The sequence below is a fragment of the Oreochromis aureus genome, linkage group 8 (genome assembly GCF_013358895.1).
Source record: "Oreochromis aureus strain Israel breed Guangdong linkage group 8, ZZ_aureus, whole genome shotgun sequence".
Lineage (NCBI taxonomy): Eukaryota > Metazoa > Chordata > Actinopteri > Cichliformes > Cichlidae > Oreochromis > Oreochromis aureus.
In genome coordinates, this window is record NC_052949.1 from 839,638 (window position 1) to 863,359 (window position 23,722).

At 48.4% G+C, this 23,722-nt stretch overlaps 2 protein-coding genes across 9 annotated transcripts; one reads left to right on the forward strand and one right to left on the reverse strand.

The window, feature by feature from the left end:
• The first annotated feature begins 3,877 nt into the window (after window positions 1–3,877).
• acta2 (actin alpha 2, smooth muscle) lies at window positions 3,878–9,918 on the forward strand. Of its 2 annotated transcripts, none has more exons than XM_039616315.1 (9): window positions 3,878–3,995; window positions 6,024–6,203; window positions 6,382–6,510; window positions 6,593–6,703; window positions 7,784–7,868; window positions 8,190–8,351; window positions 8,435–8,626; window positions 8,917–9,098; window positions 9,185–9,918. In XM_039616315.1, the coding sequence occupies exons 2-9, from the start codon at window positions 6,075–6,077 to the stop codon at window positions 9,326–9,328; spliced, it is 1,134 nt and encodes a 377-aa protein (XP_039472249.1). In that variant the 5' UTR covers window positions 3,878–3,995; window positions 6,024–6,074; the 3' UTR covers window positions 9,329–9,918. The 2 variants fall into 2 exon arrangements, with proteins under 2 accessions (XP_039472249.1, XP_039472250.1); XM_039616316.1 differs by having other exon boundaries at window positions 3,898–4,039.
• A 4,221-nt stretch (window positions 9,919–14,139) lies between these two features.
• Window positions 14,140–23,636, reverse strand: stambpl1 (STAM binding protein-like 1). Of its 7 annotated transcripts, none has more exons than XM_031744985.2 (12): window positions 22,879–23,632; window positions 20,963–21,080; window positions 19,805–20,022; window positions 19,649–19,727; window positions 17,741–17,836; window positions 17,291–17,509; window positions 16,663–16,813; window positions 16,415–16,539; window positions 16,192–16,329; window positions 15,649–15,761; window positions 15,458–15,557; window positions 14,140–15,356 (listed from the first exon to the last, which is right to left on the reverse strand). In XM_031744985.2, exons 2-12 carry the CDS (start codon window positions 20,990–20,992, stop codon window positions 15,297–15,299), a joined length of 1,329 nt encoding a protein of 442 aa, XP_031600845.1. In that variant the 5' UTR covers window positions 20,993–21,080; window positions 22,879–23,632; the 3' UTR covers window positions 14,140–15,296. The 7 variants fall into 7 exon arrangements, with proteins under 7 accessions (XP_031600845.1, XP_039472181.1, XP_039472178.1 ...); XM_039616247.1 differs by having other exon boundaries at window positions 22,782–23,632; XM_039616244.1 differs by having other exon boundaries at window positions 20,963–22,270; window positions 22,782–23,632.
• Window positions 23,637–23,722: the final 86 nt, after the last annotated feature.

Sequence of the window (23,722 nt, forward strand, 5' to 3'; positions counted from 1 at the left end):
AGGAGGAGGAGGGAGCGCTCCATCTCCTTAAAAAGGCATACACAGCAGGGCGGGGGGACCATCTGCTGAAAACAGGAAGAAGAATGTTTGGACTGTTGCGTCCATACATCAGGCAGCAAAGACCAACCCTTTTATGGTGTTTTGGACAGTGGAATTCTGGGAAATGTAGGAGGTGAGAAGCAGGAAGGAGTGAAACATGAAGATCTCACTGAGTCCTGAAACATGAAGTGAGACTCATTAGAGCCGGTTTCAGCTTTCTGTGGTCAGCAGCACTGGAAACAGTGACAATGGTTCCTGTGTGGCTTCATCAGGATTTCTGGTGCGCTCGAGGTTTGCAGCATTTGTTCATGCACAGCTCTCTGAGCTCTGCACTCCGATTGGACCGCTGCAGCAGCTCAGACGTTCTGTCAGAGATTTGCTGCCATGCTCAGATCTTTGTCCTGCTGATGACCCGGCTTGGGATGGACGGCCTCACGCTGATACACTTTGGTGCGCTCGGTGCTTCGTTCTAATGCAGCTTTGCTAACCGAGCCTCTCAAACCAGCCATGACCTGTGACCTTTAACCTGCTCGCTGAGTCTGAGCTCAGGCTCTGTCTTCAGGGTGGAGTTGGTGGGGAGGAGATCATGTTAATACACCTGAACGCTGCAGAAAGTCGCCATGCTCTCACAGCTGATGATCAATAATCAGAGGATTGATTATCAGCTGATTATCAGCACCTGGCTGCTGCGAATTCCTGAGGAAGCGGTGAGGGTGGAGTTAGGTCATTGATCGGTTGTAGTTTGGAGCGAAGAAGCTCTCCTATTGGCTGAGAGACTCGAGCCAGTCGAGGGTTCATCAGGAAATACATCACTGACACTGAGCACTGGACAGGTGACCTTCTGTGTGAACCCTGAGCAGTTCATCGGTCTTGATAACGACCTTTTCTCCATGGAGACGGTTGCTGAGGCTGATGGGTATCGTAGTGTTTGAGACAAGGCGCCGGGCAGAGGGAGGAATGTGTCCGGGTCTCTGCTTCTCCTTAAAAGGAAACTTTACTACGACCAAATCAAAACTTCCTACAGCAGAGGCTCCGCCCTCCTTACAACTCCTCAGGAAGAGAAAAGCCAGGCAAAAAAATGAGGAGAAATTCAACCTAAAACCACGGACAGCAGGGGAAGTGTCTGTCTGTGGCTCCAAATAAGGAAGGAGGTCAGTAAATAAAGGAGACTTGGCCCCAGCCCTCCTCCTCCTCCTCCCGTAAAGGGAGGAAGCACAGTGGGTGTGGCGGTGGCATCTCGCTGCTGTCCTTGTTTAGCTGTGCAGCGTTCATCCAACACATCCTTCACTGCTTCATGCATCACCACAGCATTTCCTCCTCTTCAGCTCCACTCGGAAACCATACCGAGCAGAGGTCAGAGGTCAGAGTTCACCTGCTAAATACCCCAGAAAGAGACTTAAAGCATGCACAGTGAGAGAGAGGGAGAGAGAGAGAGAGAGAACTGCAAACAGAGGATCAAATACACAGACTGTATATAAACAAGGGCTGGCTTTTATTTTGTAGCACAGCCTTCTGGGACGTGTTGGTACGAGAACCTCACAGCAGGAGTTCAGTGTGTGGGTCTGTCAGCTGCTGCTGAGCTGGAGGAGCAGCTGACGGCTACTCAGCATGACTGCAGAGACATGAAATCATTATTTCTGTTTTAAAGGCGGACAGTGACGCGAGGAGCTGATGACGTCTGAGTCAGATATTAAACAGAAATCAGAGGGACGCTTACTTCTTATATTTCCACACGTTGATTACCACCAGCATTCACACTCTCACACTGCAGTGGGGGAAATTTATGGTTCAGCATCCAGCCAAAGGACGCTCTGACGCAGAGCAGACGAGGATAGAGCTTTAATGCTGGGAATGCTGGACTCAGGGTCCCCACGTTGAAGACAAGTTAATTGCCCCTTGGGGATAAATAAAGTCTTTCTGATTCTGATTCTGACAAGTGGGAGTGTGTGCTCCATTTAGGACGCGCTGTAGCGTAAACAGATGATGTCACCTCCTTGGCGTGCTGCTAAAGCGTGTACAGTCCGTTTATGAATGAACACGATACACAGCCATATGAGGAGCTGCAAGCGCCAGTGGAGGGGGTGGGGTTACATGGACAGTATGGCGGTGAGGAGAAAGTACCAGAGAAAGGTTCAGCTCTTCAAAAAGGAGGCGTTCAGGATCCAGGGCCAAAAGTGTCAGTGTTCGCAGTTTTAAAGTGACCTTTGACCCCCAGCACTCGGCTCAGTTTTAAAGTACCTTTGCAGGTGACACCTCTGAGGCCCCTCCCTAAGCTGTCATAGATCAGTCAGACACTCAGAGTCGTTTGTGTTTGTGCTCAGCTCACCGAGAATGTAAATCTGTCAGCAGCAGCAGCACAGCTGAGAATGGAAACAGGTCAGGGGAGGGGTCAAAGTTCATCTGAGAGTCAGCCGGAGTCCGAGCACGCCGAGAGAACCTTGAATCCTTCAGACAGGAACCTCGAGGACCACGACCACAGTACACAGAAACACACATCACTCTATAAAAGTAGAAACTAACAGAAATACACTTCAGACTGCTGTGTGTGTGTGTGTGTGTGTGTGTGTGTGTGTGTGTGTGTGTGTGTGTGTGTGTGTGTGTGTGTGTGTGTTTGAGGTCAGCAGCTGAAAGGAGGTCATTCTCTCGGTCTCTTTAAAGACCAGCTGCTGACAGTAAACACAGCTGCACTTCAGCACCTGCTGAACCAGGACCAGGACTGGGTCTCAGTGGGGTCACATGTGGTTTGTTAACGTGGTGAAACAGCAGAAAGACAATGAGCTGAAGTCTGTCGCAGTGCTAACATCAGAAACCAGTGTGTGCAGCACGCGTGCCCATGGTGTCGAGTTTCCTTGGAGACAGAGGGTGAGAACAGGCGGGGTGTCGGGGAGGCCTGAGGTGTGAGACACTGTCAGCAAACAGCGTCTGACCTTTACAGCACGACCCTGGTCCATCCATTTAGAGGCCCAGGAACACCCTGGAGACATGTGGCTGAACAGCTGGAACAAACACGCAGTCACCAGTCCGCCACATCAAACATCAGTACCATCAATATGTCTGCATCGCTCAGCTCAATATTAAAAAGAGAAGAAACACTGAGGACAGGGCGGGATGCACAGCGGCTTGCAGGTGCCGAGGCCCACCTGAACGCAGGACTTGCAGTAACAGAGCTCACTGTGAGTACAGCGTGCTGCCAATCAGCTCCGGTGCATCACGATCCAGGTGACCGCTGCGCTCGGCCATCGCACAAACACAGCTCCTGCCTCTTCTCTGCAGGTGTGCAACGACCTGCGTAGCCTAGCATCCACCCTTCAGTCGAACAGGCCACGCCCCTAATAATGCAAACTGAAGTCATGAAAAAGAAAATGCTTCAGCCTTATCTGGCAGAAATTATTTATTATTTCATTATTATTTTCATTTTGGTTTATATCCCAGCTGTTAACGTGGAGGGGGCGGGGCTTATGAGGTATACCGCCAGCAGCCTGCAGAGGGCGATGCAGATGTTTCATTCATTCATCATTGTAACCGCCAGAGGAGTTGCACATACTTTAACCCCAATCACACTGAAAGCAGAACTTTCACTGAGTAATCTGATTACTCTGGCTGTGTAATCTAATTACTCTGGCTGTCTAATCTAATTACTCTGGCTGTGTGATCTCCAGGAGCCCTCGGTGCTCCTCTCTCTCTGAGGAATGCAGTGAATGATGGGAGAAAGTCCGGAGGCGCCACCAGCCGTGTGATTGGCTGCTTCCCTCAAGGCCTGCCCTATAAGGACTGAAGCAGAGGAGAGCGGGGGAGGCGCGGGGGGAGGGAGGAGACGGGAGGAGGCCCAGAGCCTTGTTTGGGATGGAGGGATGGATGGAGGAGGTGGAGGCTTGATAAACTCAGTCGCAGCTCTGCAGACTCTCACTTCTGTCCTGCCCCCGCCCCCACATCCCAGCAGGCCCTGCACCGCCACGGTAAGACCTCCACCACCTCCTCCTCCTCACCTGGCTGCCTGTGTGTAAGTGTGATGAAGCTGCGTTCCTCCTCTCTGCTCCTCTGCTCTGACACTTTGTGTAAAAATGTTGCAGCTCCTTCTCTGTCTTTACTTCGCCTCGTCTACCTCTTTTCTTTTCTCTACAGTTCCATGATCTCACCTCCTCCATCACCTCCTCTCTCCCCTCCTTTCTGCTCTTTTTCACGTAAAATTGTGTAACAGCTATGGAACCTTTTTCACCTCCTCTCTGTTCATTAAGCCTCTCCTCCACCTCCTCTGTCTCCTTCTCTGCTGTGCTCGTTGTGGTTGTAGTGAACAGTGAGAAAGCAGCACCTTTCACTTCCTCTCTCCTCCTCCTGTTGCTCCTCCCGTGTTTTTCCGTGTTTCAGGTCATTGAAACTTCGGTGTTTCTCGTGTGTGTAAAATTGGACTTTTTCTGACTGAAGTTTTGTTCAAACTGAAACTTTTTCATTGAACGTTGATCAGATTAAATCTTCATCGAGCTGTGCAAAGCTTCGATCCACTGATCTCTGATCAGCTTTAAATGAATAAGAGAAACCTGTGGACCGTTCCAGCCAGCAGGAGGCAGTGACTCCTCCCACAGAGTGAAATCAGTGAAAACTAAAAATACATGAAACATTTCTCATGCTTCAGATGTCACAGAGAAATTTAAAGAACATAAAGAAAAAAAATCAAATGTAGGCTGAAAATATATATATTTAAAAATATTGATTAAATACAAAAAGAAAATCAAATATTAACTTGCACCTGAACACAAACAGGCCTCCATAGCCCTGAGATTAAACTCGTGTGAGGACGAGTGACGTCTTTATTTCTGCCTCTCAGTTGATTTTCATGATTTTAAAGTTAAAGTCTGAATTAAAAGACACACAGCCTCGTGTGTTTACAGCACACCTGCGGCTCGCTAACAGCAGCACAGAGACGTGAAAACACAGTTTTTATGATTTTAGCTAAAGATGGAACTAAAATTAGAAATCGAAGAATCAAAGCAGATTTTTTTCCTTAAAACTTTTTCTACAAATTGAAGAAAGGTAAAGACGTGAAACACACACGTGTAGCTGTAAAACCTGTCCACTGTGTCAGGGCAGTGCAGCAGCGCCCCCTGCTGCTCACAGCCAGTTTGAAATCTGCCGAAAAAATGTTTCATGGTTTAAAAGGTAAATTTGAAAGGTTTGTGTTTCATGCAGTGTGCAGCTGTGCTCGCCTCTAAACATCGGGATGACAGTTAGATGAAATCAGCTGATGCTGCAGGTTTAGTTTGGAGTTTATACCACAGAGGAAGAGCGAGGCTGGCAGGCAGGACTGAGGGCAAACTGAGCCCGCGAGCTCTGCTGCTGGAGGGAAAATCAGAAATATTCGATTCCCAGATTCATGACTAAATATGGACAGATGTGAGGTGAGGAGGCGAGGAGACGATGAGGGACACATGTGGAGGGGAGGGGAGGCAGAGAGAGAGCACAGGGAGGGAGAGAGGGCGAGCGAGCATACCAAACACAGGCAGGACTCTGCTTCATGTCCTAATTAGGAAGTTTTCCCAGAGTGCCTCTGTTTGGGGGGGTGCTGCAGCTGGATGATGTGAGGTCCTCGGGCAGGTTTCCCTCCGTGTGGACGATCCATTTTAACTTCACTGCTTCAACAGGAGCGTCTTCTTACCTGCTGAAGGTCACACTGGCTCACTGCGCTATCTTGTGGTGGAGCGCGGTACTGCAGGGACCTTCAGCCCGGCTCGGTGTGACCTTCAACACGACGCTACGAAGTTGCCTTTGCTTGCTCACTTCCTGCTGAAGCTTTAACCCGTCTCCAAAATCACAAATGAACAAAAAGACGAGCAGTTGGATCTCCATCAGAGCTGTGAGCCGGCCGCCACGGCGCTGAGGGCTCAAACAGAATAATGTTGAGATGCGACACACGTGGATGGTTTGAGTGACGAGCGCTCACATGCCTGCCGATAATAAGTAATTGAATCTGCATCTTCTTCTGCCCACAGTGTGACTCGGTGTCGTAGTGTCGTTGCTTGTCTACAGCGCCCCCTGCAGTCATGTGTGATGATGAGGAGAGCACCGCTCTGGTCTGCGATAACGGCTCCGGTCTCTGCAAGGCCGGATTCGCCGGAGACGACGCCCCCAGAGCCGTCTTTCCTTCCATCGTGGGCCGGCCCCGGCACCAGGTACAAACACACACACACGCACATACAGAAACAGACACATACACACGTATATATACAAACATATGGATTATGATAGTAATATATTATTGAAGAATCAGGGGACAGTGAGGTTAGTGAGCACAGGTGAGTAGCAGACAGGTGTGCAGACAGTAAACTGAGCGCGCTCTGTGTGGTGCAGGGAGTGATGGTGGGCATGGGGCAGAAGGACAGCTACGTGGGTGACGAGGCTCAGAGTAAGAGAGGAATCCTGACCCTGAAGTACCCCATCGAACACGGCATCATCACTAACTGGGACGACATGGAGAAGGTGTGTCTCACACACACACACACACACACACACACACACACACACACCTGTGTGACTGCTGCTCTGCTCTCTGATTGGTCAGATCTGGCACCACTCGTTCTACAATGAGCTGCGAGTGGCTCCAGAGGAACATCCCACCCTGCTGACTGAGGCGCCACTCAACCCCAAAGCCAACAGGGAGAAGATGACACAGGTACTACACTCTACTACATGTACCACAATAATGCAGTACTATACTATAGTCAGGGGTGCACATAAGTGGTCTGCAGGTGCGCATTCGCTGTCAAAATAAAAGACGCACACCAGATAAGAAGTTGCAATGCGCGTTTGCGTTCATGTAAAAGGTACTGTTTTTTTCCGCTAGAGTGGGATTTCCACGGCATATTCTGCACCACATCTCTGTGCGTTCATCATTTGTTTGAAGCCAGCTCACCTCCTGCAACCACTTTTCCGAGATTACGCTCTTCTTTTGCGGTTCGGACTCCCTCTGACATTTCTTTGGAGGTGGAGGAACACCAAAGTAATTGCTTAAAGGAGCTTCTTCAACATCTTTAAGAGTTCTACACAAATGTCTGTCCTCCTCCAGAAAATCTTATGTGCGCAAATGCGCGTTGCAACTTCTTACCTGGTGCGCGTCTTTTATTTTGACAGCGAATGCGCACCTGCGGACGACTTATGTGCACCCCTGTCTATAGTGCTCTAAATGTACAGATAATATACATATATATACATAATGTACTGTAGTATGAAAGTACACTACAGTACATCAAACAACAAGATGAAGCAGGTATCCCACAGACTGTAGATAAAAAATGGACATCATGAGACCACCCATTAATTTTTTTAAAGTCACATTTTAAATCTTAAGTTTATGATTATGGGCACTGCCGTGGTGGGTTTTTGCTTCAGGAAGTGAACATATTTGGTCAGTGGGTGGAATGCTAAGTTATAAGCTAATGCTAGTTAGCTTGGCTATCAGTCTCTATCCACACACTGTACAGGTGTATCACACAGACACAGATACCTGCTAATCAGTAACATACACTCAGCAAACCTGGATCTCAGCCTCCTTGGATTATCTGTTCACATGACATCATTTAAAATGCTCCAAAAAGCTCCACCAAAGTTTTAACAAGGAAGTCTGTGGGGGCTGACGGACTGCTGCCTCTGCTGGATGCTAAAGAAACTGCAGGTTTTGGTGCATCTGCCTGTTCCTGGAGGAACACAGATTGATGGTTAAGATTAAATATTTCCACGATTTTTTTGTTTCCAGATCATGTTCGAGACCTTCAATGTTCCCGCCATGTATGTGGCCATCCAGGCCGTCCTATCACTGTACGCCTCAGGACGTACCACAGGTTGGACCACACCTCCTACTTTCTCCTTAATTACAATCTCAGTCATATATTTGGTGCTTTACTCCTGGTCAAAAACGCCTCCAAGGTTCCTCACAGTGTTACTGGAGGCCAAGGTAATGCCATCCAGAGCAAGAATCTGGTTAGATACCATATTTCTAAGATTTTCAGGGCCGAGTACAATAACCTCAGTTTGATCTGAATCTGCATATCAGCGAGAATGGCTGCACTGTTTGTTGTCAAGGTGACGGATTGAAAACTGTGGGTTTAAAGGTTAAGGTTAAAGGTTATTAATCAAAGCTGTCCTGTTTCTCCACCCTCAAGGTATCGTCCTGGACTCAGGTGATGGCGTCACCCACAATGTGCCGATCTACGAGGGCTATGCCCTACCTCATGCCATCATGAGGTTGGACCTGGCAGGACGTGACCTCACTGACTACCTCATGAAGATCCTGACCGAGCGAGGCTACAGCTTTGTCACCACCGGTAGGTCATGCCCACTTCCAGGTAATGTCAGAGCCACCCGTGATGATGTTTCTGACCGCGTCTGTCTGTCTGTGTGCCTGCAGCGGAGAGAGAGATCGTGCGGGACATCAAGGAAAAGCTGTGCTACGTGGCTCTGGACTTTGAGAACGAGATGGGGACAGCCGCCACCTCGTCCTCGCTGGAGAAGAGCTACGAGCTTCCTGACGGGCAGGTCATCACCATTGGCAATGAGAGGTTCCGCTGCCCTGAGACGCTATTCCAGCCCTCCTTCATCGGTCGGTCCCTCCTGCCTGTCTGTCGCTGTACCTAGTTAGAGTAGAACTCTGCTACTTAATAAAATGCTTTTTTTGTTTTGTTAATCTGTTGAGTTTGCTCTCCTGAATACCTGATCTGATGTGTCCAAACATCTTCAGACCCAAAAAACAAAGACAATCAGCAGATTCTCCGATGCTGACGATCAAGAAAAGCTCAGATTCGACTGATCGCTCCGTCAACGGGTCATTTGTAACACTGATGGCTGATTGAACCTCTCTAACCCAGCATCTGGTTCTCGGTCCTCCTGCAGGTATGGAGTCGGCCGGTATCCACGAGACCACCTACAACAGCATCATGAAGTGTGACATCGACATCCGTAAAGACCTATACGCCAACAACGTGCTGTCTGGGGGAACCACCATGTACCCGGGAATCGCAGACCGCATGCAGAAGGAGATCACCGCTCTGGCCCCCAGCACCATGAAGATCAAGGTGAGGCTTGACGACCTCTCTGAGGCTCACTCACATTCAGCTGAAATTTTAAACACAAGAGTTAACCTTTGACCCCTCTCTCTCAGATCATCGCTCCCCCGGAGAGGAAGTACTCGGTGTGGATCGGCGGTTCCATCTTGGCCTCACTCTCCACCTTCCAGCAGATGTGGATCAGCAAGCAGGAGTACGACGAGGCCGGACCCTCCATTGTCCACCGCAAGTGCTTCTAAAGGCTGCGCCCGGACCTTCAAGTCCCGCCCCCTCGCCTTCAGCACAACGTTATTTTAGCCTGCACTGAGCACCCGCTAACAGACCCCAGATCAGCCCCCAAAATCAGGCCCGCAGGGACGACAGGAAGTCAGAGAGCGCTCAACAGCGTTAAGTTCAGAGGACAGAAAGTGATGTCATGTTTGGTGACGTTTTTGAAGAACTTCCAGAAAGTCAAACATCTGCCCTCTCTGCTCACCTTCAAACTGTGAATGTGCCGCTTGCCCTCTGTAACCCTACCACCCCACATTCCACCTGTGGCCCCGCCCCCTCTGAGCTCCATGTTGGTGCTGTTTCCTGTCAGAAAGTGCGTTTTTATTTTTGATGAATAAAGCTTGAATGTTGCCCGCTGGTGTCGTCTTCTATCGATCACATTCACGCGGCGCTCTGATGATGTCACACAGTGTATGATGATGTCACTGCTGTTGACCTGTGGGTAGGTGTGACCTCGTGGTGCTGTCTGTATTAGTAACATTTGACGAGGTGGTGATGTGAACGTGGAAGTGACAGTTGAATGAACCCAGGAAGACAATAAAGCGCTCTCATACCTGAACAGCGTCGCTCTTTTATTTTACCTGAGCTGAACTTTGTTGTCATAGCAGCCAAAGCTGATTAAAGAGTGAAGCAGATAAACAGTAAAACTGAAGATAAGTGAACATTACTGAACTCAGCAGTGGGAACAAGTCCTGGGGGATCTGCTGACACCTGGTGGCCCGTGGTGGAACTGCAGCTGCTGACAGTAATGACTTAAACATTTCAAAATAGCTTAATTAAATAATAAAGATAAATCAAGTGGACCAGTGTGGCAAAGCCGTAATGATCTGCTTGGGAAAATAAAATCTGTTGGGCATTTTTATTAGCCTTCAGACAATAATTGTGATTGCTACAGTGCCGGACTCGACAGGCATGAACAAAAAAGCTTTATTAGTGTAAACATTAACGACCAGCAGACTACATAACGGCTGTGTCCGAATTCAGGGGAAGGATGCTTAAAATGCCATATTTGGATGCAATGACGTCACAGCGACACGACGAAGGCTGTCCGAATTCAAAGGGCACTCAAAATGTGGCGACAAATGCATTTTACTTTGCCCAGAATTTTAAGGATGGGTCCTTAAAATATCCTTCGTGTCCTACTATATCCCAGGAATCATTGCGGGTCATAGAGGAGATTTGTTTCTGATAACGATGGTGGTCGAAGCAGGAGAGGAAAACACTTTCAAATGTAAGTATATGAAAATCTGGTTGTACAAAAGTTAAATTGTTATAGTGGTTGTGTTGTTAAGCTTTGGGCATCTGCATAGACATGTTTTGTTTTTTTAAATTTAAATAACCGTAACCAGCTTGTATGGTGGGTCCCGCAGTTTTTCATGTATTGCCGCTTACATACAGCTAATTTTGATTTTTTCGAATTGGTGATATGCTGTGGGGAACAAAGACCAAACGGCTTAATTTATTAAAACGAGGAGAAAACAATCACCTCTTCACTGGGGTGAAGAATTGGGCCACTGTGGCGTGGAGGTACAAGAATAAATCAATTTACACATCATATTCATATGAGTACGGTCCTATTAACCCTCATGCTGTACAGCAGCGGTCCCCAACTTTTTTGCGCCACAGACCGGTTTATGTCAGACACGGAGCGGCCCGTCACTTCCGTCTAAGGACACTACCTTGTGACGTAGGTAGGTAGTGTCCTTATGAGCACCCTTCCCCTGAATTCAGACACAGAAAACCCCTTCCTGCAGACTCACGCGAAACAGGTTCTCATCCTGCAGTGCAACCAGGGTGGGCGGAGCCTGAGACCCCCTGAAGAGACGAGACCTCATTCAGCTCCACAGACATCTCATTAATTAAAAGTCTGTCTGGGTCTTTGGTTGATTGATAGGCTGGTGTGAAAAATTGCTGCCAGAGACTTGGAGGAGAGAGACCTAATATTTAATAATCCACATTTCACTGTTTTACTCTTTGGTTCAGATGTGGATACTGTATTGTTCTTTCTTTGTGCTTTTTTATGTTTAAGTTGTTTGTTGCTGGTTTTTTGTTTTTTGTCTGTTTGGGAGCTGACACAGTCTCAATGGAGATGGGTTTTTGGGGGGGTAGCAGGAGGAGAGAAGCTGCAGAGAGGCGTGTAAGACTGCAACTCTGCTTCCTGGGGCCTGTTCTTCGTACCTCGCTAAGTAAGTTAGCCGGATTTGAATGTTGACGATCTCGCGTGATCTTGGATCGATTCGGTTCTCCGAAGCTCATCTGGGACTTGCTGTCATAGCAACAGATCCGTGGCGTAAACCTGCTCGGGAGCAGGTGTACTTTATGTAAACAGGATTAGATCGCGCCACTCAGGTATGTCCGCTGCATTTATATGAAAGCAACAGCGATATTTCTCCACTGTTTTACCATAAATAAATATTATCAATGTAACTAAAGATAATGTATTTGATTCTTTTATTGATTTCATACAGATACATACAGGTCATTTCCGAAAAAAAGGAAATGTACTATTAATCATTCTATTACATGTAGTAGATCATGTCAGATGTAATTCATATTTTAGAGTAGTAATAGTAAATTACTACGTGCAATCAAGATGAGAGACCACGGCTATAAAAGCGAAGGTGGATTTGGGAAGTCTGTCGCAGCCATGTCCTGTCTGTTCGTATGCGAGCAAGGAAGGTGCAAGATTGATAAGGAAAGTTTACAGAATTTAGCGTATATTGCGGGATAGACAGGATCCTTTAGCTCAGCGCGACGGTGTGCTCATAGAGAGATATCGATTCTCCCGTGAGGGTATTATTTACTTACTTTTCTCTCTCTCTCTCTCCCATATATATATATATATATATATATATATATATATATATATATATACATATACATATATATACTTACTGTACTGTATATACTTACTCCCGACTTACTGTGCATGCTTCAGTCACCCCTTGCATGGGAACAGGTAAAAGTGATGGAGTGTTATGTCAAACTACACACAAAAACCCACAATGTCAATAAATGTCACAGTACAACAAAAGGGGTGTGACGAGGGGTGCAGGACCACCACCTGTCTTTATTTGCTCTGCCCTTTTCTTGGTTGCTGTTATAAACAAACAAACAGATTATTTCAGGGTCTCTTGTCATAGACTAAAAGCAATATAAGTGATAAATATTACCATTCTGTAGAATATTCTTATATTTCACTTTTACTTTTTCCCATGTTCTAGTGGGTCCTGTTGTGGCTCTAATGTGACAGAGGATATGATGTAATATAATATAATGTGGTATAATATAATATCACATGATATAATATAATATCATGGATCACTTACGAGTTTAATTTGTCAGCAACTTTCTGCCAGCCCTCTCTCCTTGCTTTTGCAGCCTTTGCAGTGTTCCCCTGCGTTTTAATTAAACTCTGAAACTCCTGATATCCCTCAATCAAGAGTTCTTGCTCTGCTGCCGTGAAATACTGAGCGCACTCCTTCGACATCTTCGCCGACCAATCACAGGGTTGCCGATCAATGTTTCTACTATCGATGCGTAGCCCCTTTTAAGCCACCCAGTGATCTCAGATTACTTCATCCAGCTATACTAATCGTCAACAACAGGTGTGTTCGGAGAACCGGATTAGCGAGCTCAAAGTTAGCGCGATGATTTGATCTTGGATGTAGTAAGCGAGGTACGAAGAACGGGCCCCTGGTCCCAACTCTGGATAGTCATATTTTGGGGGGTTTAATAAATTGGTCCATATTTCTAGAAATGAGAGCTGCTCCATCCAAAGTGGGATGGATGCCGTCTCTCCTAACAAGACCAGGTTTCCTCCAGAAGGTTTGTCAATTATCTATGAAGCCCACATCGTTTCTGGGACACCACTCAGACAGCCAGCAATTTAAGGAGAACATGCAGCTAAACATGTCACTCCTGGTCTGATTGGGGAAGGGACCAGAGAAAACTACAGAGTCCCACATTGTTTTGGCAAAGTTACACACCGATTCAATATTGATTTTAGTGACCTCCGATTGGCGTAACTGGGTGTCATTACTGCCGACGTGAATTATAGTTTTACTGAATTTACGTTAACTTTAGCCAGCAGTTTTAAATTTCCCTCAGTGTCGCCTGCTCTGGCCCCTGGAAGACAACTGACTATGGTTGCCGGTGTCTCTAACTTCAAATGTCTGAGAACAGAATCACCAATTGATGATGATCCTAACACAGCACTCTCATACAAACTCATCTCCGTCCGCAGGACTCCACAGGTCCCACTGTTGATCTCCTGCAGAGGGAGATGAGTTTGTATGAGAGCATCTGTACTCGCTGCTGCAGCACTAAGAACAGTGTTTTTCAACATGTGCAGCCGAGGTAACAGACGCTGCTCACAGACACCCTCTCCACTTCCTTTCCCTGTGTCTATAGATTGGAGGACCTCCTTGTCACGCATAAAATCCATTGTGGGCTCTTGTGTCTTCGAGGATTATTGTCAGGTTGCTGCCATCACACCCCTCAGTCACAGACCAAATACTTGAATACTTCGTAGCAGTAGGGCTCCAACCATCGCCACCGTTTAGTCTCCATTTCCGTCCCACAGAGCCGCAGTTTGAGTGCACAAATCCTCCAAACATGAAATGAAGCGTCGGCCTGCAGATGTTACCGCCTCTTTCTTTTTCCTCTGAAAGCAAGTTTGTGTGAGAAGTTAAAGATCTGAGCAGTCTGTGGGTTTGAGTGGGAGGGTGGAGCGATCAGTTTCAGACACTTTTCATCAAAAACCAGACACATACGGGTGCTGGAGCAGCAGAGGGTTTTTTATTACCAAAAAGTTAAAAACAGCAGTCAGGTCACAGTTTGTCAAACGTCATCAGCAAAAAACAGTCACACAACAGCTCAACAACAAAACATCTGCTGGTGCACACACTGAGAAGTCCTCCAGCTGCGGGGCGCTTTGAACGCACCACGAGAGAAACGTCAGAAAATAATTTCATCTGCAAGAAGTTTAAAACGGCCGGCTGTGAGCGCCACGCCAGCCAGCTCTACATAACACACACCGCCTTCACCTGAGCCTGCAGCACCACCTGCTGTCCGCCGCCCCTTAAATGGTGCCCCACTCAGGGTCAAAGGTCAGAGTAGCTTATGGCGTGAACGGTCTCGCCTAAAACAACAGAGCGGTATCTGACCACCGGGATCGCCTTAGGGCTGCAATCAGCGGCCCAGCAGGACGGGTGTGGCCTGACAGGCAGGACTCGGGGCAAATAGTGCACATGTGACAGCACAGTTTCAGGTTTTATTCTGAAATCCACGTCATCACTTCCTGTCTTTAAGCGCAGAGGTGGACACGCGAGACATTCAGGCGTCAGAGATGGCAGCGGGATTTCAGCACTCAAATTGAGCTGTGGCGGTTAAAGAGCATTTTCAGTCTGAGTGAAGCGTGGAGAGGCTTTGTCGTTCACAGCGCCGACGCTTCAACGTTCACGTGCGTTTTCCAGGCGAGGCACTCGCTCACGTCTGCTCCCAGTCCAGCTTTTATTTAAAACATCAAACACGCCACCGCGTCTCAAACGCCTCGCTGGCAGTCGCCTCGACAGGAACTTGGCCCACGCCGTAACTCAGCACAATCCACTGTCTGGGTCTCTGCAGACGCCATTTTCACGGTGCTGCTGTGACGTCAGCTTCAGCTGAGGTTAGGGCTCAGTAAGCTTTTTATTAACTGCCCAATCAGAGCAGCCCACAGGCCTGAGATCACCATGTTAACGCCCCACCCCCCGGTCTGCAGTGGCTCAGCAGCAAAAAAACTAAACAAAAAAAAAAAAAAAAAAAAAAAAAAAAAAAAAAAAAACACCAAAAATTAAAAGTGTTAAAAGTTTCCTGTAAATTCGACATCACAACGTGTCAGCACACACTGGTGGTGCGTTCACAGTTTCCTCTTCAGAATAAAAGCCTTCCTGTCTAAACCCTGAGGTCCAGCAGGTCAAGCCGCAAGTCCCTGAACACGACATGTCTGCACACCTGAGGGGACAAAAGAGGACGGGTTACAGGTGATTCAGAGTCAGGGCTGAACACAGGACGCGGCATCCTGATGATCAGGTCGACCTCGGCGAGGGTCTCACCGTGAAGAGCGGCGGCTCCTTGGAGTGAGGATGGAAACCTTTCAGCTTGCAGGCAGAAACTTCGGACATCCCCAGGTCGGTCAGCCTGAACACACCTGTGCTAGGGGGGGGGAGACAGGCGGAGCAACGTTAGCGGGCTGAAAGGCTTTGTGGGAAATCGGCATACGTGAGTGCTCGGGTGACAGACTTACTCGTTGTGTTTCGGCGCGCAGACGATGGCGACGGCTTCTGGCAGCATCAGCTGATACGAGCAGTGAGTGTGGAGGTCGACGCTGGACAGGAAGGCCGTCTGAGTGGGATGGGTCTGAACACAGAGGTCAGAGGTCACACACACTGAACTACAACCCTGACTGAATGGATGCGAGGAGGAAATAAGGCTGCAGAGTGAGATCTCTCCCTCGCTCTCCTCATCTGTTGCTCGACCTCAGGCACCGTTTCCATGGTGATATTTGATCATGTAAATGAAGGAGAAAAAAAGGTTTTCTCAGGACCATGTGCTCGTTTACAGCACATGTGGGGACTTGATACCAAACCACTCACCAAAAGAGGCCCAGAGTGAGGCGTTTGTGAGGACATTAACCTGACGGGTGACCTTACAGTTCATTTTAGTGTCGCACCGTTTCTGTTCTCACAAACTGCTGTTGCTACAAGGGAGGTTAACTGCATCTCTACAAGAGCCAATCATGGAGCTTGGGGACCTCCTCTAAGCCCCTCCTCCCAGCTTCCATGCTTACGTGGATCCAGCCCAGCGTCAGCAGGTGATGCTCATCCTGGAAGCTGAACAGCTCCTCCACGTTCTCCATGTCGCAGAAATCCGGGCCGGCGGTCTGTTTGGGGATCACGACATGAGTCAGCGTGAACTCGTTGTGCGTCTGAGAATGAGAGAGAGGCGGGGCTTAGCTGGTGGTATACAACTGAAAACGGGTGAGGGCGTGACAGGACGCGCGTTTCACTTACCAGCTGTCCACAGAGGACGCCGCAGGTCTCGATTCCTCTGGTCGTGTTCGACCGGGCCAGCGAGAGGAAACTCTGAGTCAGCCCTTTGGGAATCAGGACCCGCCTCAGGCCCTCCACTCTCTCACCTGTACACAAACACACCTGGTTTAAGAGAGCGTAACGTCTGTGTGGAGGTCAGATTGAACCTTTTGCACTGCATATGACAGGTACGCAGTACTCGCAGGTATACGGAGTGAGTGTGTACTGACTCTGTACTCCAGCCAGCGTGGCGGCGGATTGGCTGACAGGGGCAGGCGGTCTGTTTCTGTTAGGGTCTGCCCCCTGGGATCGTATGCTGTTTTTAATTGGCTGCTGGGACAGACTGGAACCGTCCGTCACCTCAGGCACTTTGGTCTGAACCTGCAACACAAACATGAAAGACACAGTCAAACTACGCAGTACTCACAGTACTCAGTAGGCTGGGCCAGTATTACAGTACACCAGTACTTCACAAGCTAATCTGTTAGTAGGCAGGCTAACGTTAGCTCAGGGTCAGGTTAGAGTTTAATCCTGAGAGTGTAACGCTGGTTGACCTTAGCTTCCCTGCTAACGGCAGCTAGCTGGTTAGCTTTAGCTCATTCTCTAATGTCAAACAGACATGAGCGTTAGTTTGTGTTGAGCCGGTCATTTACTGGACTCTCTTTTTAAGCTAATGTTAGCTAATGTTAGCTAGTGTTAGCTAGTGTTGCTCTCTGTGGACGAGGCAGGTCCGTACATGAACGCTGTCCTGCTGCCAAAGGCACTGCAGTATGAAACAATACATCGACGCAGCTTCCGGGTCGGGAAGACTAAGCCAGCGAGAAATTCCTTAAACCTGTACTATGAAGAATACGCTACCTTTTGCTCCGCCTCCACTCCTCTCTTACTGGCCAGCTCCTGGCGTCTCAGCTGGTCCTCGAAGTAGCGAAACTGTTCCGATTCAATCTGCATGCGTCGCAGAGCGGCGACACGCTGCCTCTCCTCCTCCAGCAGAAGGAACCTCCTCCTGTCCTCGTCCAATAGGGACAGCCGCTGCAGCTGCTGGCCACACCCGTGCACCACGACCGCCGCCTGGCTCTGAGGAAACAGAATGATGAGCTCGTACAGGTGGCTGCGGCGAGTTTACCTGAAATAAACGACTGGTAGTCTGAACATCACTGTAGGAGGTCACCTGACAGGCGTGTCACAGGCTAACCTTCACCTGTAAGACAGGTGGGACGGACTCACCGTGCAGAGGCCGTTCCCCTGGATCGTTCCCATACCAAGCGCTCCTCTGATCAATAATCAATACTGTGAAAACTCACTCACCTGGGCTCTGAGGTATTCGCTGTGTTCCCTGCTGTATTTCTCCTCCAGACGCTTCTTCAGCTCGTCTTTACGGGGAAACGCCACCTCCTGAAGTTTCTGCACAGACAGAACAGGTAAGAGCAAAGACACCAGAACCAGGTGTGGTTCTGCAGCAGGAACACCTGAGGAACGGCAGCCGGAGCACCAAAAACAGCAGAAATGTACGAGTTTGACTTTAGGGAGGTCGCTCTGGGTCCACCTGGACTCAGGAGGAGGATTCATGATATAAGGCTGGCGTGATGGAGGGGGAGGGGCCAGATGGAGGCAGTTCTGCACAGCCACGTTTCCAGCAATGTCACCCACTTATAAAAAACGTCTTCCACCAGCCGAGCCAACTTTAGACCCATGAACAGGTGTAACTACGTCAGCCTGTGCTCCACCTGCACTCGGTCCCATCGTGTCGCCTACTTGGAAACATCACATTTAAGAATAAACCAAGGAAACGCTGACACTCAAAACAAAAACAGGGAGGAAGAAATACGACGAGACGGGCAGAAATGGTCGTCCTCGACCGCCATCTCACAGACCGACACCCAAAAATTCAACTTTTAAAGTTCAGTGAAATCCAGCTGTTATGTTTCTGCTCTTTAAGCTCCAGCTGTGGCAGCTGCAGGAGTTCCAGATGTTTCCTGATGTTTCTGCTGCACGATCAGTTTTCTAGAATGTTCCGGGGATGAAAACTTTCGTTTTTCTGCTACGATAAAAATGGTCGTGACTTTTCTGACGCAGCCATGAAAGCGTGAGCTCAGCATCAGGACAGATGTTTCTACACGACGGCAGCGAGCCTGCTCACAGCAACCAACACGGCACTTTTAAACCAGCTGATTAACAAACAAGTATCTGTGTCAGCTTTTAAACCTCCAACCTGCCAGACACGCTCACCTGAACACTAAGCCCACCAGCTTCAGCCAACAGGATCTCAGTCAAAACATCCCCGAGCACAAATCGAGCAGGAGATCCGGATCCGTCTGACGGAAATGTGTTCATGTGTTAAACATGTGGAGTGACATGTCCATCATCCTGCTAACAAACCACAGACTCGATGTATGATGAGCCAGATCTGTGTCAGCAGTGCAGTGTTTAATCCCGGTTCAACTCTGAGCCTGACTTTTTTTAAAACTCCACCACATCCCAAGATTAAAAAAATAAAAACAGTCCATGGTTAGTCCAGGCTCAAGCCTCAGCTGAAGCCTCTTCAGGGGCAGAATCGACTTAATGTCCTGAACCAAAGGTGGTTAAGTACCAAGTTGAGGGACTAAATTCACCAGTTACACACCTTAAGCAACCCAAAACTAGCTAAAGATGTCCTGGGACCATCTCAACAAGAAACAGGCCCATAGATCTGGAGATTTGCTAGCATGGAAAACAACTCAGACAAGAGCGACGGACTGAAGGCTTCTCTGAGAAACACGAGCATCATAGTGCTAACAGAAGCTAACTGCCACTGTGTTGTCCACAAACTGCTAATGACAAGCGGCCTGGAGAAAATCTACCGACGTCTGAGGACAAACCACCACATCTCAAATGATGAGTTACAACCATCAAGCCAGATTTTAAACCAGCATGGCAGCAGGAGCTACCTGGAGCCATCAGGGGCCAAAGGAAGCTAGCAGGAGCTAGCTCCTGTTAGCTCCTGTTAGCTCCTGCTAGCTGGAGCGACCTAGAACACTTACAGGAGGAGGTGAGGGGAAAGCTGCAGCACAGCAAGCAACAACCTGAGCAACAGGGAGCTGGAAGTGATAACACACTGGCTGATTGGGTGATTGTCTGCAGCTGGTGGGAAAAAACAAAGACAGGAAGTAGAAGTGGCTCAAGAGCAGGCAGGTGAGCTTCTTCAAAATAAAACAGGAAGTTCATAACAATTGTTACCTTCATGATGAAGTGTTTCTCGGGGATGGCGGTGCACTGCTGGTAGTCTCTGTGGGCGGGCAGCTTCTCTACAAACAGACTGAAAGACAGCGGCCGTCACATCGCATGCTGTGCAAAACACCAAACAGCCCCGCCCCCAACGCCACTGAGCCTCACGTGATAAACTTGGTGTAGAGGACGTAGGCGTTCTCCAGGCTGCCCTCCTCCAGGTAAACCGCCGCCATGCGCTCCATCTCCACACCCGAGCGGAAGTAGCGTCTGGGTGCGATGTCCTCGTTGATCTCCACGCAGCATCCCATCTTCCCCAGCGCTCGGACACGCTCTGCCGCCGTCAGGGACACGTCTGTGTAGTCGGGCTCTGCTGCCAGCTTCTTCTGCAGGAGAAGGTGTTTGTCAGAAAAGAGCAAAGATGGCAGCAGCCTCTAAAAACATCAACATGAGCACCAATGATTTCAGTTTGGAACTGTCATCGACGCTTAAAACGATTCCTCAGAGACCCGGGTCCCTGAAGGGTCTCTACGGCTCGAACACTAAGTAAACTAAAGTATCTCAGTGAAAGATTTTAAAAGTGTGTTGTGTTCAATAGCAGGTGATAAGTTTAAGGACACGAAGCTCATTAAAGGAGCCGACATTAAAAACTCACCTCTGAATGGCGTCACAGCTGAGCTGAAGCGTTTTCTAGGCAGGAAACTGAGATTTCCCGTCCCGGCTGGGAGCCTGAATGCAGCGTTTGTTGCTCAGCTCATTAACATGACGGCGCCGGTTGGAGCGCCGAGGATAAGAAGACCTCTGTGCACCGAGCGGACACAGAAAAACCCCACTCTGTCTCACCTTTGATCTGATGTTTATATAAAACTTTGTTCTTACTGATCAGGAAGCAATTTGTCTTTTACTTCTAATTTTATTCTAATCTGATTCATTAGGATATTTATTTGATACCATTTGAATTTAATTATGTAATCATTGTTTAACCCTAGCCTGCCTTTATTAGAACTTTCTGTAATGTCTGACTTTATTTGTAATTTAAATTTATTCCAACTTATTTTTTTCTTTCGCTTTTTTAATCACACTCGTTTCATTTTATTTCATTTTTTTAGTTAAATAATTAAATGACACTAACTAAAATTAAGAGACGTGATTTTCAGCGGCCAGGTAAAATGATGCAGTGGTTGTAGACCTCAGCGCTGACAGTCGTGTCACTGTTGTGTTGTAAAGCTGTTATGATGCGTGTTTTTCTGTCCCCACATTGTGAGTAACAAGAACACGTGTGGGTCCCCACAGCATCAGTAAAACACACACACACTCAGTACTCACCAGCGTGTTTAAGCTGAAGCCTTGTTCCATTGTGTGTGTGTGTGTGTGTCTCAGCGTGTGCGTGTCACTGGTCGGCCCACGGCCGGCTCGTCCATCTGCCACCTCCCATGATGCTTCACTGCGGGGGAGACAGAAAAACAAGATGAGCAGCTTTGAAACAGCACATATGGGTGGAATGTTCCTTTAAAGCGGTTTTATTTCCCATCAGCCCCTCATTATCATCATCATCATCATGCCTGCCTGTCCTTCAGCTTGGTCCACAGTTACCAAGGTAACCAGCGACTAACCGTGAGGTGACTCAGCCGCTCTTAAACCGACGAAGAGAAGGCGAGCTCCCACTCCTCACGAGCTTCTGTGTCCAAACAAACAGCTCTGATCATGCCACCGTCACCGTGGCAACAGCTACAGCTGGCTGTAGGTGCTTCAAAAGAACAAACTCACCCCGATTTTCATTTTCAACCATCCACAGGTGAGACTCCGCCCCCACCAGCTGTCCATCCCACCATTAAGCTCAGCAGAAACTCAAAATCCTCCACATTTGTCTGACAGCGGTCCTGGATCAGTTATGGAGGCTCACCTGCAGCAGGTGAGCACCTGGAGGAGAGGAGGTCTGATCCAGGGGATCCTCGTGGGCAGGTATGGAGAGCCTGTTGCAGGTTACGTGGGACTCACCTCCACCTGTGCCAGGTAAACTCGTCCCTGTGTATGAGGATCAAACTGAACTGCTCCTGACTCCGCTCACATCAGCTGATACACATCAGACCTGTCAGCGTCGCTTCCGGGAGCCAATCAGAGCTCAGTGCTTGTAACACAGGCGTGACGAGTCGAACCGGCTCGGCCACGTTCAGATCGTTCAGATGCTGATGAGCCAGCAGCGACACGTCGACAACTGCAGATGACCTGAGGTTACCTGACAGCCACGATGATGATGTCATGCAGGTGTTTAAAGGTGAACACCTGCATGAAATCCCCTGAAACATGTGATTTAAGGTGGAAATGTCAATGAGCGCATTAAATCCAGATGTAAATCTAAACACAGGTTTGCTTTCAGGCTGCTGTGAGGTCACAGCTGGACACACCTGCAGCTGTTTCACTGAGCTCAGAAACAGGAACGACCCAGAAATAAAGTTCCAAAACCCTGCAGAGCTCAGAAAGCTCAAACTTCCTGTTTCCAACTGCACACCTGTCAGGTGTTTCACTCCACAGAAACTGCTCAGCAGAGTAAAATTCCACCTTAACTGAAGGCCGTCAGCATCTCGGACTTATCACAGCTTCAGTGTTTGAATAAATCATCTTCAGTCAGAAAAACTGAAAACATTGAAACAGACAGCAGGGTCAGAAGCTGTGACTTTCAAATTAAAAGCCTATAAGGGTGATGTTTGGGGGTTAAAAAATAAAAGCTCCTCACACTTTATCTCTGATGCTAACGTGCACGTGATCGATAAAGTTGTTGTCATAAGCAACAGCTCAATTAGCAGGTCAGTTAATTGATTTATTTTTCAAAATAAAAGCTTGTTTTAAAAAAAGCTCAATGACTGAAATTAAAAATTAAACTTTGATTTCTTTGTTTTGGGTTCATTGAGTCTATTTTCAAAATAAAAGTCTCAAATCTTTATCTGCTACGTCACAGACTTTCAAACTAAAGTTTGAAGGCTTCAACATGTCATTACAGGATTTATCGATAAACCAAAGGCTGATTAGCAGATTCACTGAATAGTAATTGGTTTAAAAATGAGCTGCTGGGGAACCAATTAACAGCCCTGTTTTAACTTTAACAGGAAAACATCTGGAAACAGCTGCTTTCAGCCCCCACACTCACCTGATGATGACGTCTACAGGTCCTGATCAGCTCGATAAAGAAAATGATTGATTTACCGGCTCAGACCCGGTTCTACTGGACCCGGAGGATGATTTACCGGCTCGGTGTCGGCGTTCAGCCCGCAGTCCGGCTGCATCCCGTGGTCACACGTGGAGCCCGGCGGCGGAGGATGAACCGGATCCAGGGCGGTGCGGACCGGTCCGGTCCAGCTGCGGGACAGATGTGAGAAACGGCTGAAAGCTCCGGAGGATGCCGCCGCTCCACACCGACTACCCGCGGAGATGGTGGCCGCAGAGATCGTCTCTGAGAGCAGGATGACTCACTCGCACTTTACGGCGTCACCGCGGCGGGTGTGACCTCTGTGCACATGCGCAGAAAGCCCCAACAGAGAGCAGGAGAACAGCGGGAGGTCTCACTCAGACAGAGACACGGCAAACATAATCAAATGATGTCAACAATAATCAATAACGCATACAGATTGTTTGTGACAGACCTCCGTCACAGAACATCCGGGGCCTCAGCGACAGAAACCATTCGAAACAGCTTCAACACAGCAGGTGAGACCCTTTCAGAATAAAGGACACCGTTTCAAATGTTTCTGAGCAGAGCTGCTTTAAAGCTCGACATGTTGCCTTTATCACAGCGGGTCTCACCGGAAGTGGAGCGGTGCAGAGCGAGGGTCCGAGAGCACCTGTGATCAGGTGTGTGCGGATGTTTAACGCCCTCTGCTGGACTCTGATCATCACTGCAGATGTTTTCAAGTTTGAGTTCAAACTGCCTCTTGATGCTCTGAGTTTACCTGCCTGCCTGTTCTCCCTGCTCCTCCTCCTGCTCCTCTTATTGCTCCTCCTCCTGCTCTTTGTGCTCCTCTTCTTGCTCCTCCTGCTCCTCCTCCTTGGTGCCTCGGGCTCTTTCTGCTGATGTCTCAACATCAGCAGGTA